The sequence below is a fragment of the Saprolegnia parasitica genome (genome assembly GCF_000151545.1).
Source record: "Saprolegnia parasitica CBS 223.65 unplaced genomic scaffold supercont2.39, whole genome shotgun sequence".
Classification (NCBI taxonomy): Eukaryota; Oomycota; class Saprolegniomycetes; order Saprolegniales; family Saprolegniaceae; genus Saprolegnia; species Saprolegnia parasitica.
The window spans coordinates 65,407-83,800 of record NW_012156433.1 but is presented as its reverse complement, the minus strand read 5'-3'; the positions used below and the strand labels follow the sequence as shown (position 1 = coordinate 83,800).

General features: G+C 58.8%; 9 protein-coding genes across 9 annotated transcripts; 7 read left to right on the top strand and 2 right to left on the bottom strand.

The window, feature by feature from the left end:
* Window positions 1–2,207: 2,207 nt before the first annotated feature.
* Window positions 2,208–4,453, top strand: SPRG_08621 (hypothetical protein). Its single transcript, XM_012347865.1, has 7 exons — window positions 2,208–2,455; window positions 2,504–2,793; window positions 2,848–2,995; window positions 3,048–3,092; window positions 3,154–3,477; window positions 3,525–3,899; window positions 3,954–4,453. The coding sequence occupies exons 1-7, from the start codon at window positions 2,216–2,218 to the stop codon at window positions 4,389–4,391; spliced, it is 1,860 nt and encodes a 619-aa protein (XP_012203255.1). The 5' UTR covers window positions 2,208–2,215; the 3' UTR covers window positions 4,392–4,453.
* Window positions 4,454–5,122: 669 nt separating this feature from the next.
* Window positions 5,123–5,567, top strand: SPRG_08620 (hypothetical protein; the record flags this gene model as incomplete). The annotated part of the gene is made up of 2 exons (XM_012347864.1): window positions 5,123–5,233; window positions 5,313–5,567. The coding sequence occupies 2 exons, from the start codon at window positions 5,123–5,125 to the stop codon at window positions 5,565–5,567; spliced, it is 366 nt and encodes a 121-aa protein (XP_012203254.1).
* A 14-nt stretch (window positions 5,568–5,581) lies between these two features.
* SPRG_08619 (hypothetical protein) lies at window positions 5,582–6,526 on the top strand. The gene has a single exon (XM_012347863.1). It carries the CDS (start codon window positions 5,595–5,597, stop codon window positions 6,486–6,488), a length of 894 nt encoding a protein of 297 aa, XP_012203253.1. The 5' UTR covers window positions 5,582–5,594; the 3' UTR covers window positions 6,489–6,526.
* A 129-nt stretch (window positions 6,527–6,655) lies between these two features.
* SPRG_08618 (hypothetical protein) lies at window positions 6,656–6,964 on the top strand (the record flags this gene model as incomplete). Its single annotated transcript, XM_012347862.1, has 1 exon — window positions 6,656–6,964. The coding sequence occupies one exon, from the start codon at window positions 6,656–6,658 to the stop codon at window positions 6,962–6,964; it is 309 nt and encodes a 102-aa protein (XP_012203252.1).
* On the bottom strand, window positions 6,964–9,298 carry SPRG_08617 (hypothetical protein; the record flags this gene model as incomplete). Its single annotated transcript, XM_012347861.1, has 13 exons — window positions 6,964–7,177; window positions 7,222–7,334; window positions 7,393–7,547; window positions 7,595–7,782; window positions 7,830–7,913; window positions 7,943–8,011; window positions 8,056–8,169; window positions 8,221–8,397; window positions 8,445–8,628; window positions 8,672–8,944; window positions 8,986–9,112; window positions 9,145–9,216; window positions 9,244–9,298. 13 exons carry the CDS (start codon window positions 9,296–9,298, stop codon window positions 6,986–6,988), a joined length of 1,803 nt encoding a protein of 600 aa, XP_012203251.1. The 3' UTR covers window positions 6,964–6,985.
* Window positions 9,299–9,545: 247 nt separating this feature from the next.
* On the top strand, window positions 9,546–11,384 carry SPRG_08616 (hypothetical protein). The gene is made up of 3 exons (XM_012347860.1): window positions 9,546–10,098; window positions 10,148–10,693; window positions 10,746–11,384. Exons 1-3 carry the CDS (start codon window positions 9,569–9,571, stop codon window positions 11,359–11,361), a joined length of 1,692 nt encoding a protein of 563 aa, XP_012203250.1. The 5' UTR covers window positions 9,546–9,568; the 3' UTR covers window positions 11,362–11,384.
* Window positions 11,385–11,405: 21 nt separating this feature from the next.
* Window positions 11,406–11,769, bottom strand: SPRG_08615 (hypothetical protein). The gene has a single exon (XM_012347859.1). The coding sequence runs from the start codon at window positions 11,754–11,756 to the stop codon at window positions 11,445–11,447; it is 312 nt and encodes a 103-aa protein (XP_012203249.1). The 5' UTR covers window positions 11,757–11,769; the 3' UTR covers window positions 11,406–11,444.
* A 1,145-nt stretch (window positions 11,770–12,914) lies between these two features.
* On the top strand, window positions 12,915–15,136 carry SPRG_08614 (hypothetical protein; the record flags this gene model as incomplete). Its single annotated transcript, XM_012347858.1, has 3 exons — window positions 12,915–13,607; window positions 13,659–13,859; window positions 13,905–15,136. 3 exons carry the CDS (start codon window positions 12,915–12,917, stop codon window positions 15,063–15,065), a joined length of 2,055 nt encoding a protein of 684 aa, XP_012203248.1. The 3' UTR covers window positions 15,066–15,136.
* Window positions 15,137–15,658: 522 nt separating this feature from the next.
* On the top strand, window positions 15,659–17,915 carry SPRG_08613 (hypothetical protein; the record flags this gene model as incomplete). Its single annotated transcript, XM_012347857.1, has 5 exons — window positions 15,659–16,228; window positions 16,285–16,446; window positions 16,496–16,696; window positions 16,743–17,704; window positions 17,755–17,915. 5 exons carry the CDS (start codon window positions 15,659–15,661, stop codon window positions 17,912–17,914), a joined length of 2,055 nt encoding a protein of 684 aa, XP_012203247.1. The 3' UTR covers window position 17,915.
* Window positions 17,916–18,394: the final 479 nt, after the last annotated feature.

Sequence of the window (18,394 nt, the reverse complement as noted above, 5' to 3'; positions counted from 1 at the left end):
GGCGTCTTGATCGTGGTGCGGTTTGCCGTCGGTGTCCACGAGGCAATCCGGTTCGACAAGTCGAGCTGCGAATCCGAATGCCGCCTTGTTTGACGGAGCGGCGATCGAGACCGGCAGCAGGCCATAGCGAGTCGCGGCCGAGGCGGCCGGGAAGGTCGGCTGCCGTGAAACCGTCCAGTGTCTCTTGAATGGCGACCCGCTGCGCGTCGTCGACGTTGGAAGCGACGGTGCATCAGACGACGCTTGGGACAAACCGAGGGGGAGTTGGTTGCACTCTACGTTTCGATGTCTCCGTGAGAGCGGCTCTTCCGCACTAGCATGGACGCACCTCCAATTCAATCGCAGCCAACCACTTGTTGGAAAGCTCACGCGCGGCTTCGGTAACGGCCTTGTTGCTGCGCGCTCGGAGGTCTTGGACAGTTGTTAGGATGCGCGTCAACTATTCCTCGGTACATAAGATTGAAGCATTCCCGATGCTCGCACGTACAAAGAGCTCGCCAAGCGCCATCGCCGTGACATCCAAGCTGCGGAAAATGCCAAGAACATCCTTGTCGGCGGCCGATCCCTATGGGTTGATGTTAGCAATGGTAGATACAATCGTGTTGATCGTACCAGCGTCGAACGCAGCTTTCGAAGGCGCGCATTGTACTTCTTGACGGTGCAGCGAACCGATCCAGCGTGGGTTGGATCCAAAATCATTGGCCGTAGCGTCGGCGGGACTTGGCCGAGGGACGCCAGCGCTGAGTACTCACGCACATTCGACGTAATGTTGGCCCCTACGACCACCGACCACTTGGTGTCGGCCCGTGGGCGGGCGCCGCCTTCAAGGAGCACAAAAAAGCTCGCATCGCCCGCTTGATCGTGGCCCACAATGACACCAAAGTGCTCCGTACGACCACTCTACGCAAAAGAAGCTACGTAGCCGCAAGCACTGCCGCGACGAGGTAGAATACCGTGAGGCGGACGACGTCATGGATATGCAATGGTGCGGGCTTGGTCCATGGCTTCAAGCTGAAGCGCCAAGCGTCGCCGCGCGAACCCTTTTGAAGCAATACACTGGAGAGCGTCGCATTCTTCTTGAGCCTAAACAATAGAAATTGAAGCGAATCGGTTGGTATGTAAAGGATCATACCCTTGCCGAATCGCGTGGGCGACTTCCGTGACGAGCAGGGGCTACCATGCGTCCACGTACTCCTCAAGCTTGGCGTACGAAATCTTGGGCTCTTGAAGCGCTTGATGTCTGTCGGACCGAAGGTGCTTGAGAATGTCCACAAAAAAAGGCCGAGCGCAGGGGCAAGGGTGTGCGCGGACAGGGTCAAGCGTAGCCTTGTACTGTCTCGCGACGGCTTGGTCGGCTGAGGTGCTGTACGACGTCGATGCAACGTCTCGGCGCGCCACGATGGCGGCGTACGTTGCAGGCGCCTTCGTACTCGACGCCACGTGCTGCAAGCTGCCAAGCCGAGGGTGCTTGTTGAGCACGATCGCTGGCTTGGAGTGATACTATAATCCCATTTGATACAAAAACCAAGTATACAAAGATCTGGTGCTGAAATTAGAAAAGATGGAACCAGCTTTCTTCCAAGCTCACAGTCCAGAACTGGCTACCAAGTCAAGAACTTGGTGCGAGGACACACACACACGACACGTTGTAGTGCGTTGAGGGTCTCGACACTATTTCTATGTACCGACTCGAGATTGCAGGGGTCTGTCGGTACGCAGGAGCTTCTCGATGAGACCACAAACGTTCTCGTACGGTACTGGTGGCGGAGTTTATTGCTAGCGCACGCAGTCTTTCTACAATATATATATTGTAGTGCAGAGTTGGTGCAGCAGCAATGTCTTCTTCTGTCCCATTCACCGCCGTGAAGGGCATGGCGTCGCTGGCACTCTAGTGCTTGCGCTTACCAGTACTGCATGTCATTTACGAGCCGATCCTCTCGGTCGCCTCGCACTTGAAAGCTTGATACTTACTGAAAATCATTTGGTTCTATTGTACATCGCAACACTATTGTTGCGTCGACTATTCAAAGCAAACATCTCTGGAAGATATTGGCTCACTCATTTTGCACAATACAAGCATCCCGTCGACGCACAGCCCACCTCGCACCGATGGCTCTGGAAGTCCAAACCTCCTACATTCGATGCTATACGATACAAAATCAGAGGTTTTCAGATGCATGCCCACGCAACAGGTTGCATAAAAAACAAAATACGCATGCTGCGCGCAGGCCACCGCGCGCCCGTGCTCATCGCCGGCGGCGGGCCCGTCGGGCTCACGCTTGGCCTGCTCCTCGAGCACGTATACAAGGTTCCCGTGGACATCATCGACCGGCAGCTCTCGCCCACACACCACCCGCAAGCCCATTTCATGAACCTGCGCTCGATGGAGATCTTGCGCACGCACCTGCCCGTGCTGCACGACCGCGTCCTCGACCACGCCGCGCCGCCGCACCAAGTACGTCTTGTCCTTTCATATCTCTCATCCTACAGGTATCGCATCTAGTGGCGCGACTACGTCTACTGCGCCCGCGTCATGGGCAACGAGCTCGCGCGCGTCGACCAGTTTGGCCCGAGCATTCGCCACCCGCCCGCGTCGCCCGGCTTCCGCAACGAGCTCAGCGAGAGCTTGCACCTCTTGTCGCCGACGCAGCCCGTGCACTTTCCGCAGCACAAGTTTGAAGACCTCTTGAGCGCGTACGCAACCGAGGCCGGGCTCCGCTTCCGCCGCGGCGTCGAGCTCACGCGCCTCGAGACGACGCGCAGTGACGGGCTGCGCGTGGCGCTGCGCAACGTGTACGTATCTTTGTTTCGAGGCGCGATCGCATGCAACATCTATCGTTTGCGCAGGCAATCGGGGGCCACGGAAGAGCTCGAGTACGCGTACGTCATTGGCTGCGACGGCGCCCACAGCAAGGTGCGCGCGGCCGTCGGCGTGGCCATGGAAGGCTCGTCCAGGCTCCAGAGCCTCGTCAACGTGCATTTCACGAGCCACAAGGTTCGCCGTGTCTCGATGGATGTTTGATTTTCGACGCTGAGCGACGATGTAGCTTGCCGAACATGCGCGCACGTGCCCGGCCATGCTCTACTTTGTGGTACTACGTTTCTATCGACGCCATTCTCTGGGTTTGGACGGTGACCAGAAGTGGCATCTAGTTTAACCACTCGGTCATTGGGGTCTTGATCGCGCACGACCTCGAGAAGGGCGAGTGGGTTTTTCAAATCCCGTGTTTTCCGTCCAATCCCAAGAAGCCGCTCGCCGAGTACTCGACAGCAGCCTGCGACACGCTCATTCGCGCGGCAGCCACCGCGTCCGGCGCGGCCTCGCTCGACGTCGACATCCACTCTATCGGCTACTGGGAGATGCAGGCGCAGGTCGCCGCCACGTACAGTGCGGCCGACGACCGCGTCTTCTTGGCTGGCGACGCCGCGCACCGGTTCCCGCCCGCTGGTGGCTTTGGCATGAACACGGGCATCCAGGTTTGGCGTTTCTACCCATCTCAAGATCTCAAACGTGACGGGAGTAGGATGCGCACAACCTCGCGTGGCGGCTCGCGCGGCACGTGCACGGGTCGCCGACGTCGCTGCGTCAGTACTCGGCCGAGCGCCAGCCGATCGCCAAGGCCACGACGTCGCTGAGTCTCCAGAACTTTGAGCGGACGCTGCGGGTGCCAAGCGCGCTCCACGTCTCGTATGCGTCGGCGCAGCAGCTGGAAGCCGCGACGCACTCGTCTCTCTTCCAACTGCTACCGTCCAGCGTGCGCCAGTCGGTCGTCTCGTCGGCGCTGGCGGCCGGGTCGGCGCACCTCCGGTCGCTCGAAGACGCGGCGTCGAGCATGGGCGCGCACCTTCGCCGCCGCGTCACCGAGATTGTCCAGCGGCGCAAGGCCATTGGGATGCTCGTACGACGCCATAGCTACGTATAAGATCTGTGTGGCTCATGGGATCGGATGTAGTTTTTCAAGTGGGATCTGGGCTACGTCTACAACGCGCCGTTCCCGGACGCCACCGACGCGGCCCTCGATGCGTCGCACGAGTTCAATTCCCCCAACGGCTTTGTTCCTGCAATCCAAGTCGGCGGCCGCCTCCCGCACAAGTGGCTGCGATGGACCGACACGGACGCCGTCGTCTCGACACTCGACTTGCCGCACTTGATGGCCGCCTCGAAGGGCACGCCCGAGTACGTGCTTTTGGTGCTCGACACTACGGTGCCGTCTCTCTCGGTGCCCACAGTCGTTGTCGGCGCGTCGGCGACGTTTGTCGATGCGACCGAGTCGCTTGGCCCCGACGTCGCAGCGCTGCTCGTGCGCCCCGATGGTCACATTGCGCAGGTGTGGGCCGCTGCCACCGACGTCACGCAGGCCGCCATCGACGCTGCGATTGCCACCACTTAGAGTCAACCGTTCCATATCCATCGACGCGACGATATGTAAGAAGAGAGTGTGCGCGGTTGTCATCATGCAGTTGGATCGTGGGTGACGGGTTAGGGTTGACGCAGTACGTCGTCCCACGCCGGTCCTGTCGCAGAGACCCGCACTTGAGCAGCTCGGACGTTAGCAAACTGGGTAGCGCTGCATGGCCACGCATGTGACTCGATGCAGCACAACCAGCAGCGTCGTAGTCTCACGGATGGCCACCCAGCGAAGCAACGAAATCTAAGTCCGCAGGTCGTGGGCTGTCGTCCGGTGAAGTCGGCGACGACGTCCTCTCGCAGCTGGAATCAGGTGGACGCGCTTGGAAGTCGCTTTTCATCTCGCTGTGAGAAGCACAGCTGCCAAAGGGATCGTCTTCCTGCGCCGGACTGAGCCCAAGATACCTCGGCTCAATCCAAAATGAAAAAAATGAAAAAAACAATCGAAAAACCGCCATCCTCTCCCATGCTTTGCGTACTAAGTATGAGACGCTAGCAAGCAGCAGAGATGTCGAGTGTTCCTGCCGCAGATCTTGGCAGCACCCTTCTCTGAGCTTGCCTGGAGGTCATCGTCAATTGTCCATTGCCTTTTCGTGTCCGTCGAAACGGAACTTTAGTGAAGGCTTCACTTTTTAAAATTCAGCTGCTTTCCGACGTGGGACACGCTTGGCTGGAGCCAGAGCGGCAGCAGATTCACTTTCGCCGCGTACCAGCATGCAGTCGCTCCGCGTGCTCCTTCTGCTGCTTGCCGTCCTCTGCGTCGCGGGCATCGGCGCCAACGAGCAGAGCGTGACCGTCGACCATGGCCCGCTGGCCTTCTTTGACGTGGGCTACTTGCGCCACCTGCTCACGAGCTTCGCGCAAAAGGGCAGCAAGCCCGCACCGGCGCCACGACCTGCACCAGCGCCTGCACCACGTCCAGCACCAGCTCCGGCGCCAGGTCCTGCTCCGGGTCCTCGTCCAGGCCCTGCGCCAGGTCCTGCTCCAGGTCCCGCCCCTGGTCCTCGCCCCGGTCCCGCACCCGGCCCAGCACCCGGCCCAGGCCCTCGCCCCGTACCCGCGCCTGTGCCAGCGTCCGGTCCCCGCCCGATCGCGCCCGCCGTGGCCGCGAGCCAGCCGATGCCCAACCAAGGCATGCGCCCAATGCCGCCGCCGATGATCTACACGCCGGTGCGTCTTCGTGCCCATGTACCGCCCCTATGCGTACTCGTACATGTACTTTTCGCCACCGTACTTCTACTACCACCCGTACTACTACCCGCTGTACATTACGCCGACGCACTGGACCCGGTACCCGTGCTACCAGACCAACTGCCAAGCGCGCTACAACCAGTGCCTCGCAATGTACGGCAACGACGGCTGCGTCTGCTACCCCGGCTTCCTCCAGTGCGTCCAGACCAACTGCTACAACGACTACACACCTGCGTACCAGCAGTGCCAGTCGGCGATCCCGAACGCCAACCGCTGCGTCTTGACGTGCGCGCCGCAAGCGTACCCGGACCCGGCCGTCGCGCCAGTGCAGTACAGCTTGTACTCGACCCTGTGGATCCAAGGCGCCAACGCAACAGGCTTCCAGAACTACGCGTATGCGTTCTCCGAGACGCTGGCGTCGTACCTGAGCAGCAACAGCAGCGACGGCGCGTCGAACACATCGGCGACGATCGGCAACCCGCCCGTGGTCATGGCCAACGTGACGCTCTCCAAGACGGCTGACATCATCGTCAACGGCACGTCGCTGCTGCAGGTCGACGTCTTCATCAAGCGGCCGACGTTCGAGTCGCTCAATATCACCGCCAACAAGCTCAACGCGATCATGGCCAACAAGACGATGGAGCTCCAGAATGTACTCGTCAAGGCCGGCGTCCTCTTCGAGGCGGCGCAGCTCTCAGTGCAAACGTCGCAGACGAGTGTCGATACGCTCACCAAGGATGGTGCGATTCTTGTGGCGGCCGATCCGGCGACAGCTTCCATTGCGCCAAACTCGGATGGTACGCTGATCAGCGCTGGCGCGACCATGTCCCCGTGGGCGGCGGTGACGCTGATGGTCGTCTTCCTTCTCACCGCTCACATCATAGGCTAGGTAGGACTCATGATTTTATCACATAATTTACAAATGCACCATCATCGCTTCTTTGTATCAACTTGATAGTAAGAATGTCGGTGATCACGACAAGCTCGACACAAGGTGCGACCTCTATAATTCGATATCCAATCTATCGGTTGATGGAGGTCATTTCAGATTCGGGCATGGACAAGCCGGTCGGGTTCAAGCCGGCGCTCGTGGAGCGCCTCCTCCGCAGCGCATGGAAGCGACTAGCCGAGACCGAGGACGCGGACGGAAGCGACGACAGCGCCGACGATGACGACGCTGCCCTTGCCGACGGGCTCAAGGTCAAGATCCAGCCCGACACGCTGCCCGTTGCGGCCGAGTTCCTTCGCCTCTTTGTCCTGCAAGCGCTCGAGCGCGCCCAGGAAGAAGCTATGATTGACGGTAGCCCCGAGGTCGAGCCGCGCCACGTGGAGCAGATTCTCGCCCTCCTGCTCTTGGACTTTTAGTGCATGTTTCTACTACTTTAGTTACTTCAAGAGTGCTCGCTGGAGGAGCTGGTCGGGCGAGACGGGCATCGAGTTGTCCATCGCCGCGTCGCTGGTCAGGACGGCCGGAAGCACCATCGCTGAGGCGAGCGTCTCGAAGGGCCCGATCGCGTCGGCCGACATGGGCGAGGGCTCCGTGGCCAGCGGGACCCGCGGTCCGACCACGATGGCCGACTACACACACAGGCGTGGACTAGAGTTGAGTGGGAATTCCGTACTGCGGGACTAGGATCTTTGGTGTTGCGGTTCGAGTCGCGCCGGGTCGAGTCTTTTGTCTTGAGTGTCATTTGATTCATAATGGCAATTTCAACAATACGTTCTTGGGCAATTCCTGCAGGTTGGGTGAAAACCAAAATGTTGGAAATTTGGTGTCAAAAGTGAAAGAATACCGAGAATCGCAGGCAGGGGCATGTCCTGGACGGCCGCAATGTACCCGTTGCCTTGCAGCACGTGCTTGTCGGTTTTCAGCACTTCAAGGAGGTGCAAGATCGGCGCGCGCAACGCGTCGTGCTCCATCGAGCGCTTCCGCGTGAGCTCCAAGTACCTAATCCACATTAGTAGCATCCACAGCGAATAGTACATTTGACATACTCTTGGGTCTTGCGCTCGGCTTGACGGAGCTTTTCCTGGGCACTCTGGGTTTCGATCGCCTTGGCCGCGTCGGCCGCGTGCACCGACGACTGGATCTGCGCTGCTTCGTCCTCGAGTGCCGCCAATTGATCTTCAAAGCGCTTGACTTCTGCTTGCTGCTCGAGGTCCAGCTTGTAGAGCGAGATGAGCTAATGGAGAAAATGAGTGATATCCATCTCCACAAATAAAACAAAACCTGCGTCTCGGTCTCGACGAAGGCGTCGACGAACGCCTCGATGCTCGGGACATCGAGCTCGCTCTGGATCGTCTCGAACGTAGTCTACGCCGTCTCCGTGCAAAGCGTTTTACGGTGAAATGGACCTTGTGGCGGAGCGGTAATTCAGTCGCTTCGTTGATCTTTTCGCTGGCTTCGGCCGCCTACGACCAAATGGGATGCTTGTCGCTGAGCAGGAGCGTAGTACGGCGTTGCTCGCTTCCATGGACGCCAGCGCTTGTTCCCGTGCAGCCGCACGGTCGTGGATGAACGCCATCATACGGGGGACGTCCATGTGCACAAAGTTGTCTTCGGGTGGCAACTATCCCAGGAGGCACTCGATACATTGATACAATTGTGGAGCACGAGGTACCTTGAGCACGCGCTCGACCGCGTCGGCCTCGGCCTGCCGCTCCAATTCGGCGAGCTCGTTCATCGTATCCGATGCGACTTCTCGCGTCGTGTTGATGCGCTCCTCGGCCTCGATGATCTTCGTTCGCGCATCCTGGATGTCCGACTCGAGCTTGCGCTGGACTTGACCCAGGGACAACTAATGCAGTAGTTCCCGATAAAGGACTTTTAGCAGCAATGTCGCACCAGCTCTTGGCGGAGATAATCAATCGCTATGCGCACTGCGGCTTGCTGCGTCACGGCCTTCATGTACTCCTCTTCAGCCTTATTGAAGCGGTGCTGGACGACCGAGAGGCAGTGGGCGACGGCTTGGTCGTTCTCCTGGACTGCGTGGACACCCCGCAGCTGCTTGCGCATGATGTCGATGCTCCTACACGCGACGTCAAGCGCGGGCAGGTGAAGGCGCGCCGTACTTGTCGATGGATTTTTTCTCTGCGTCCAGCGACGCAATCTCTTTTTGCAGCGCCAAAACCTTTTCGTGGTACGCCATGTCGCTCTCGAGCAAGTGGTTGACCGTCGGCTTGGTCGTCTCGTCCGCCATCGTCGACGGTCGATGGCCGAGGGCCGACGCACTGCGGTGCCGGACCAGTGGTTTCGTCGGTGTCGTCACTTGTGCCATTTGAGGCATCTCGGCGAGCGGCTCGACTTGGCCCCTCTTTTTGCGAAGGCCATGGGCGCTCGCAGCTCTACGCCCATGGAGCCAACTCGATCAACAAGGTGTGGGTACCGAAGCGGCGACGACATTGGTTTCTTGGTCTTCTTCTTGGCTTGGCGTGGCACGGCATGCGCAGATTTCGGCGGCGGTGGCTTGCGCTGTGGCTTGGGTGACTCCAAGTAGACAATGTACTGGTCGTCTGACGCGCCAGGTTCGACCTTGCGATCGCACCCGTCGTTTGGAGGAGGGCGAGGTTGGATCTGGAGCCGAGAAGAAACTTTTGGTGGTCGCGCAGGTGGCTGTCTAGCAGAGCATTGTACTCTGGGATACCCTCTGACGCCAGGAACCGCGTCGTGTAGGCCGGCGATCTTGTGGGGGTGGCCATCGCACCACTGCAGTTACACTGTCCTTTCTCGTTTTGGTAGTCGTTTAGTTAGTCGTTCTGGATCCCGTGTGCGGCATATCCGGATGCGGTCGTTTTTTCTATTAAAATACAGCGCTTGCAGGTGATACATCGACGTATTTTTTACAAGTATTTCTTCTCCTTCGTATCCGGTCAAGATATTTTTATATGCATTGTCTGTTGGTTTGTATGCAATAGAATACTTTTAATTAATTCCAAGGCTCCGACCCGCTGACCGGTCATAAAGACCCGATGGCGTTCTCGTTCCTCGGCCTCCCCGCGCCCGTACGCACCTACGCCAAGCCGGCCGAGCCGGCGCCGACGGCCGCGCCAGCCGCGAGCACCGTCGTGGCCAAGGCTCCGCGCCGAAGTGTCCCGGCGTACCCGCACCGCGCCAAGTTCGTCCCGCGGGCGGCCGAGGACTATGGCGACGGCGGCGCGTACCCGGAGATCCACGTCTCGCAGTTCCCGATGGGCGTTGGCAGCAAGGACAAGATCAGCGACACGAACGTGCTGGCGCTGCAGGTCAACGAGAGCGGCCGCGCGCAGTACGATGCGATCGTCAAGAAGAAGAACCAGATCGTGTACAGCAGCTTCGCCGACGTGGTCGAGAAGGTGCCCGAGGCCGAGGCGCTCGAGAAGCCGTCGGTGGAAGAAGAGATGGAAGCCGCGGCCAAGACCAAGGCAGCGCTCGATGCGCTCGTGTCGGGCAAGGTCGCTGCCGCCCACCCGATCAACGCCACGCGGCAGTTGTCGGTCAAGGAGAACTCGAGCTACATCCGGTACGATCCACGCTCCTTGTTCAAAAGATAGACGCCACCGCGTCTGTAGGTATACGCCCCATGACCAAGGCAATGGCGACAAGCCGCCCGAGCAGCGTATTATCCGCATGGTTGAAGCGCCCGTGGACCCGATGCAACCGCCGAAATACAAGCACAAGAAAGCGGTGCGTGGCCCTGGGTCGCCGCCCGTGCCTGTGCTGCACTCGCCGCCGCGCAAGCTGACGGTCCAGGACCAGCAGGCGTGGAAGATCCCGCCGTGCATCTCCAACTGGAAGAACGCCAAGGGCTACACGATTGCCCTCGACAAGCGTCTTGCTGCCGACGGCCGTGGCCTCCAAAAGGTCACTGTCAACGACCAGTTTGCATCCTTTGCTGAAGCCCTCGCGATTGCCGAGCGCAAGGCGCGCGAAGAAGTCAACATGCGAGCGAACGTTCAGAAGCGCCTCGATGCCAAGCAGAAGGAGCTCAAGGAACAGGAGCTGCGCGACTTGGCCGCCAAGGCTCGCATGGAGCGGTCGGGTGGCCGCGACGACCGCCGCCACAGTGACGACGACGACGACGATGATGATCCGCGCGCGCGTCGCGAACGTGACAAGTACATTCTCCTTGGTCCTGCCATGCGTGAGCTCATGCGTGCTGTCATGTAGGCTCCGCCACGAACGCATGCGCGAACGTGAGCGCGAAATGCGCCTCGAGAACCTCATGGGCAAGAAGGGCAAGCTCGCGCGCGACGAAGACCGCGACGTCTCGGAGAAGATCGCGCTTGGCCAGCTCCAGGGCGGCAAGGGCGCGAGCGGCGCGCAGTTTGATTCGCGTCTCTTCAACCAGACGCAGGGCATGGACTCTGGCTTTGGCAACGACGACGAGTACAACGTGTACAGCAAGCCGATGATGGACCGCGGCAAGGCGAGCGTGTACCGGCCCAAGGCCGACGCCGAGGGTATTGACGGCGACAAGGACTACGCCGACCTCAAGAGCTCGAGCACCAAGCGCTTCCGCGCCGACAAGGAGTTTGCAGGCACCAACCACGCGCAGGCGCGCAGCGGACCCGTCCAGTTCACCTACGACGACGCGCGGGATCGGAAGCGCAGTCGGTCCCGCTCCGACTCGCGCGATCGTCGCCGCCGGTCGCGGTCTGACTCGCGGGACCGTCGTCGGAGCCGCAGCCGGGAGCCCAAGCGGCGGCGCCACAGCGACGACGACGAAGAGTCCAAGGACCCATTTGACGTCGACCGGTTCCTCTCGGACGCTCGCCGTCGATAAGCGTCCTGTATAATCGCATGCACACTTTTTTTGCCGGGCAATGACGGGCAATGACGATGGTACAGAAAGTTAAATTAGACCAACTAGTTGAGTAGGAACGCGACACTCAAACGGTTGGACAAGGAGGTAGTAGGAGCGCGGCACGAAGCGTCTGGTGTCGGCGACGCAGGAGCCACGGTGCCGTCGACCTTGGCGGCAAGCTTGCGCGCCCTCATGCGCATGTACTTTTGGCGCTGACGCAATCGCTCCTTCTCCCGGTTTTCATTGTAGTATGTGCGTAGCTTGGCGAGGACAGAGTCGCGATTGTCCTCGTAGTACTGCTTGGAGCGCACGCGGTTCGTCTCCAACTGCTGCTTGGTCAAGACGCGCTTCTTGAGAGGCCCCGCCGACGGCATTTCTCGAAAGTTGGCAAAAACTAGACTGCATTCAGCCCCGAAAAGTCCCACGTTGATGGATGTGCTTGTGTGAATGGACGAGCTTGGATGCCACATCACAGACACAAGCTTCGGTGCTGCTCGCCGGCGTACACCACCGGTGTAGCTCGCCGACGTGGATTTGGGTGACGACAGCCTCATCGATGCAACGCGCTCTATGAAGTAGGGGCACCACCCACGTGCTGGACTAACTAGGAACTGTACACTTGATCAGCCTTGACGTTGAGACGATACTACCGGTAATGTGTTGGGCGTTGGTACTGAAGCGAAGTACGTGTGGTCAGGAATCGCTCGAATAGTACGTGTAGCAAGCAAGAACGAGCAGCGAGATCGACTACGAACGACGCGGGTTGTTGTCGCTACACTGTGTTTGTACTAAGATAAGGTACTGTCTGCACCCTACTATGTACGTAGTATTCGCCCTCGCACGTACCCCGAGCTCCACGGACGTGAGGATGTGGTCGCGATGTGGCCTTCGCCCACTCTGTTCCTTTTGACCAGCATATGTTTGCTAGTAATTACCTTGTATAAGTACATGTCCACGGGAGCGCGCCAGAGACGACGCGTTCATCTACTTGAAAACGGCAAACCATATCTCGCGATAGCGCTAGATGCATGACAAGGCGCCTATCAGCTCCTTTTACGCTATAAACTGGCTGCGTACATGCTAGGATCTACAGGTTGCGGGCGTGCGGGCGAGAGGTTGGCGCTTGGTATCTTTATTTCGCAGTCGCGAGCGCTCTGATTGGATGCCACATCATTCAAGACGTCACTGTTCGTCACGTGGCACGTGATTGGTTCCATGTGGCGCCACGCGACTAGCTCGTCGTGGCAAGGACCTGGTGCATAACTCACAAATGACCGCTATACTTTCGAACGTGTGTTGCTGGGTTTTTTGATAAGAGGATGTCCTGTCTACCTTCGTCGTCATGGTGTCCACGGACCTGCTCTGGTGGCTGACTGAATTTGAACCACCTGCGCTGGTCAGTGACTCGACCATGGGTGCACCCACGTGATCGCTACGGCTTCAGAAGCTGAGCTGCAGTGGGACAACCAAAAGGATGTGGGCGATTTTTCAAATTTGGTATCTTATCTTTTCACTTTCCAATTTGCCTCGCCATGGCCGAGTACGCTGCGATGAAGAGCCCGCCTGGGTGTCCGCCGGACGCAGCCGCGCCCCGGAAGCGGTACCTCAACATTGCCATCTCCAACGACAACGAGCAAGGCCCGTCGTTCCTCTATCCTGCCAAAGACTGCGGCTACGAAAACGTCACGGCGCCGCCGGACGAAATCGACGCGATCCGCGTGACGCTCAACCGCCCCAAGAAGCTTCTCGGCGAGTGGCGCTCGACCGCCATCTCGGGCAACGATCTCCTCGGCAGTTGCCTCTACTCGGCTGGTCTCGTCGCCGCGTCCGCCGGGTACCTCGCGCCCGTCGGCTTCCTCCTCGTCTCGCTCGTGCTCTATGTCTTCCGCTTCATCTACGAGGAGGTTGTGACAGCTTTTCCGCTCAACGGAGGTTCGTACAACTGCCTCCTCAACACCACGTCGAAGCGGTTTGCCGCGATTGCGGCGTGCATGAGCATCCTCTCGTACCTCGCAACCGCGGTGGTCTCGGCCACATCGGCGACATTCTACTTTCAGTCGCAGTTCCCAGAGCTGCCCGTCCTCGGCACATCGATCGGCATCCTCGGACTCTTTGGTGTTCTGAACATCATTGGCATTGGCGAGTCGGCGGTCGTCGCATTGATCATCTTCAGCTTCCACGTGTTGACGCTCACGGTGCTCGTTGTCGTCAGCGCCATCTACACGGTATCCCCTCGATTTGTCGTGACCACGTCTCGTACTAATTGCCATATCTAGTTCAAGCACCCGGACGTTATGAAGGACAACTTTCACACGGCGCTGCCAAATGTCGACTTTGCCGGCAACATCATCACGGGCAATGTCGCGACGGCGCTCTTCTTTGGGTTTTCGTCGGCGATGCTCGGCGTCACGGGGTTCGAAACTTCGTCCAACTTTGTCGAGAACCAGCAGCCAGGCGTCTTTCGGAAAACGATGCGGGTACTCTCTTCCTACTCCTGCCAGCGCGCTCACGCTGCCATGTAGAACATGTGGGGGTTTGCCACGGTCTACAACCCGATTCTGTCGCTTTTGAGTCTCGGCGTGCTTCCGCTGCACAGCGAAGACGGGCTCATGGCGTTCCAGAGCACGGTGCTTGCGCAAATGGGCTACGTCGCGGGTGGCAAGTGGCTCCAGCTCTGGGTAGCCATCGATGCACTTGTCGTGCTGGCGGCCGGTGTCCTCACGTCGTACGTCGGCATCACGGGTCTCATCCGGCGCCTCAGCAACGACCGCGTCGTTCCGGCCTTCCTCACGCACGAGAACAATTGCCGCGGGACACCGCATTGGATCTCGATTCTCTTCTTCGTCGTGAGCGCGAGTCTCGTCTGGGTCCTCAACGCCGACGCAACGATTCTCGGCGGCGTCTTTACCTTCGCGTTCCTCTCGATGATGTTCCTCTTTGGCGCGGGCTGCATTACGCTCAAGCTCAAGCGCACCGACATTCCGCGCGACGTGCAGGCACCGTGGTGGGCGTGCATCCTCGGTGTCACCATGGTCGCGATCGGGTATTTCTGCCAGCTCCTTGGCAACCCGCAAGTGCTTTTGTACTTTTTCCTCTACTTTATCGTGATTGCCGGCGTCGTCTTCGGCATGGTCGAGCGCATCGCGATCCTCCGCCTCTTCATCTTTGTCATCAACGTCGGTTGCGGCAAGAGCAAGACGACCAAGACAACAGCGACGAGGACGCCCGACGCGCTTGAAAGCAGCCAGCCGAGCAAGGTCCGGTTCTTTGAGAGCGAAAACCACCGTGTCGCCAAGCTCACGCAGGCCATCAAGACGATGAACGAGCGCCCGATGATCTTTTTTGTGAAAGCACCCAACCTCACGACGATGAACAAGGCCATCATGTACGTTCGCCGCAACGAGATCACGCAGCACCTCCGCTTCGTGCACGTGTACGCGGACGAGAACGAAGCGAGCGCGATGGCGATCCAAGAAATGCGGGACATGGTCACGCTCTTCGACTCGATTTACCCCAAGCTCCGCATGGACTTTATGTCCGTTATCGGCAACTTTGACCCGGCCATGATCCAGTGGATTGCGCAAGAGTACGACGTGCCCACCAACATGATGTTCATCAAGCAGCCCAGCAACCTCGCGGCGCACAAGGTCTCGTCGCGCGGCGTCCGCGTCATCACGGGCTAAGAACGACTACGACACTGCCGAACGCAGGCAGTGTTTTTATAGTAACGTAATAGCAAGTCTCATGTATAAAAACAAGGTCAACGCGGCCCCATATCGTTATTGAATCATCGGAACGTCCTACTAAGGAAATAGATATCCTTGGTCCGACGCTAGTCCAGGTACATCGCGATCGAATAGAACCAGCTCCAGCGCCATGTCTTGGCCTTTGTAGACGCTCGAGGAGCTCTTGTGCTCGAGCTCCTTCAATTCGACGCGTGGTAGAAACCTTTGAAAAATGAGGTCCAAGTCTCACGCGATACGACGAGTACGGCTCTAGGAGCAGCCCACGACTAAACTCTATTGAAAAGCGACTAAATTCCAACTGGGGGCCATGCGCAAGATGACTATATTCTCGACTAACGTGTTGAATCGCTTTTTAGTCGGTTGTCGATGTGGCACCAAGTACAGTTGCTCGATTTTGTGTGCGCATCCTTGCCAGAAGATCAAAAGGCAGTTGACCAATCGCAGGCGCCAGATAAAGATATCTGCACATGGATTGGTCAATCGTGCACCAATGGCATCGCGGCTTCGGGATCCGGCTGGAGCTGGGCTGGATGCAGTCGATCATTCAAGGTTTTGCCATGTCGGCCGAGTACGGGGAGATGGAGTCGCCGAGCGTGGTCACGCTACCGCCGGAGCTTCCACCCACGGGCCCGAAGCGGTACCTCAACATCGCCATCTCCAACAACAACGAGCAAGGCCCGTCGTTCCTCTACCCGACCAAGGACTGCGGCTACGAAAACGTCACGGCGCCGCCGGACGAAATCGACGCCATCCGCGCGGCGCAGAGCCAGCCCAAGAAGCTTCTCGGCGAGTGGCGCTCGACCGCCATCTCGGGCAACGATCTCCTCGGCAGTTGCCTCTACTCCGCTGGCGTCGTCGCCGCGTCCGGCGGGTACCTCGCGCCCGTCGGCTTCCTCCTCGTCTCGCTCGTGCTCTATGTCTTCCGCTTCATTTACGAGGAGGTTGTGACGGCCTTTCCGCTCAACGGTGGTTCGTACAACTGCCTCCTCAACACCACGTCGAAGCGGTTTGCGGCCGTGGCAGCGTGCTTGAGCATCCTCTCGTACCTCGCAACCGCGGTTGTCTCGGCCACATCGGCTGCCTACTACTTCAAGTACGAGGTAATACGACTGCTACACTCGAACGATACCGTATCTGCTCTTTCCTGGGTAACTAGTACCCGGATCTACCGCTCCTCGCCACGTCGATCGGCATCCTCGGACTCTTCGCCGTCTTGAACATCATTGGCATTGGCGAGTCGTCGGTCGTCGCACTCGTCATCTTCAGCTTTCACGTGTTGACGCTCACGGTGCTCGTGGTCGTCAGCGCCGTTTACACGGTGTTGCATTTCGAGCATTGAACGCATCGCATATTATTGTCCTCTCTAGTTGCAGCACCCGGATATCATCAAGGACAACTACCACGAGCCCTTACCCGACGTCAACTTTGCTGGCAATTTGATCACGGGCAATGTCGCGACGGCCCTTTTCTTTGGGTTTTCGTCGGCGATGCTCGGCGTCACGGGGTTCGAAACCTCGTCCAACTTTGTCGAGGAGCAGCAGCCAGGCGTCTTTCGGAAAACGATGCGGGTATGTCGGCCGATGCGCTGCTGTCGGATCGCACAACTCGATGTAGAACATGTGGGCGTTCGCCACGGTCTACAACATCCTCTTGTCGCTTTTGAGTCTCGGCGTGCTCCCGCTCAACGCGCCCAACGGCCTCCTCGCCAACGAGAGCACGGTGCTTGCGCAAATGGGCTACATTGCCGGTGGCAAGTGGCTCCAGATATGGATCGCGATTGATGCGCTCGTCGTGCTCTCAGCCGGAGTCCTCACGTCCTTCGTCGGTATCACAGGACTCATCCTCCGTCTCAGCAACGACCGCGTCATGCCGGCCTTCCTCACGTACCAAAACACGTGCCGCGGGACACCGCATTGGATCTCGATCCTCTTCTTCGTCGTGAGCGCGAGTCTCATTCTGGTGCTGGACGCCAACATTAAGATCCTCGGCGGCGTCTTTACCTTCGCGTTCCTCTCGATGATGATTCTCTTTGGCGCGGGCTGCATTACGCTCAAGCTCAAGCGCACCGACATTCCGCGCGACGTGCAGGCGCCGTGGTGGTCGTGCATCCTCGGCGTCACCATGGTCGGTATTGGATTCTTTTGCCAGCTCCTCGGCAACCCACAAGTGCTCCTGTACTTTTTCCTGTACCTCACTGGGATTGCAACTGTTGTCTTTGGCATGGTCGAGCGCATCGCGATCCTCCGCGTGCTCATCCTCGTCGTCAACCTCGTGTGCGGCAGCGAAAAGCGCGAGCCGTCATCGTCCAAGGGGCGGTACTTTGAGCGCGAGAACGACCGTGTCGCCAAGCTCACGCAGGCCATCAAGACGATGAACGAGCGCCCGATGATCTTCTTTGTGAAAGCACCCAACCTCACGACGATGAACAAGGCCATCATGTACGTTCGCTCCAACGAGATCACGCAGCACCTCCGCTTCGTGCACGTGTACGCGGACGAGACCGAGCCGACCTTGACAGCGATCCAAGAAATGCGGGACATGGTCACGCTCTTCGACAGCATGTACCCCAAGCTCCAGTATGTCCTCGATTGCTTTCAAAAAGGACGAGCTAAGTCGTACCTTGTAGAATGGACTTTGTCTCGATCCACGGCGCGTTTGACCCGGCCATGATCGCATGGATCGCACACGAGTTCGACATCCCGACCAATACCATGTTCATCAAGCAGCCGAGCAACCTCGCGGCACACAAGGTCTCGTCGCGCGGCGTCCGCGTCATCACGGGCTGAGAAGAATGCAAGGCCGAGCAAAGAGCGTATGGATCCCGCGCCCTATTTGTGGCTGTTGTCGACTAAAACAAGACAAGACGTGGTGTGGTATGGCTCTTATTTGTGGCTTGTGGGCATAGAAACGGTCATTTGTGGCACCACACGACAATGTTGTCCGGCGGCTAGGTATGCTGCGACTAATAAGAATATCGAGCCCGGTTTGTAAACAATCCGAGAGGTGCACTGGAGTTGTACGTGCAAATGGGACAGACCGTGCACCGGTGGACGCGACTCGGCGCGGTTATCGGCGCCAATTGGCGGACGGAGGCGATGCGTCGAGCCAATCATCGTCTCCGAGTCTTTGCCCATGCTGCTTGGCACGTGTGATACGACCTGGGACATGCGATGCGCCAATGGCGCCAGCGCGTGGAGATTGCAGCCGAATCTGATTGCCATTCTTATCACGAAAAACGTCTGTCGCTACTTGGCAGCTTCAAGTGG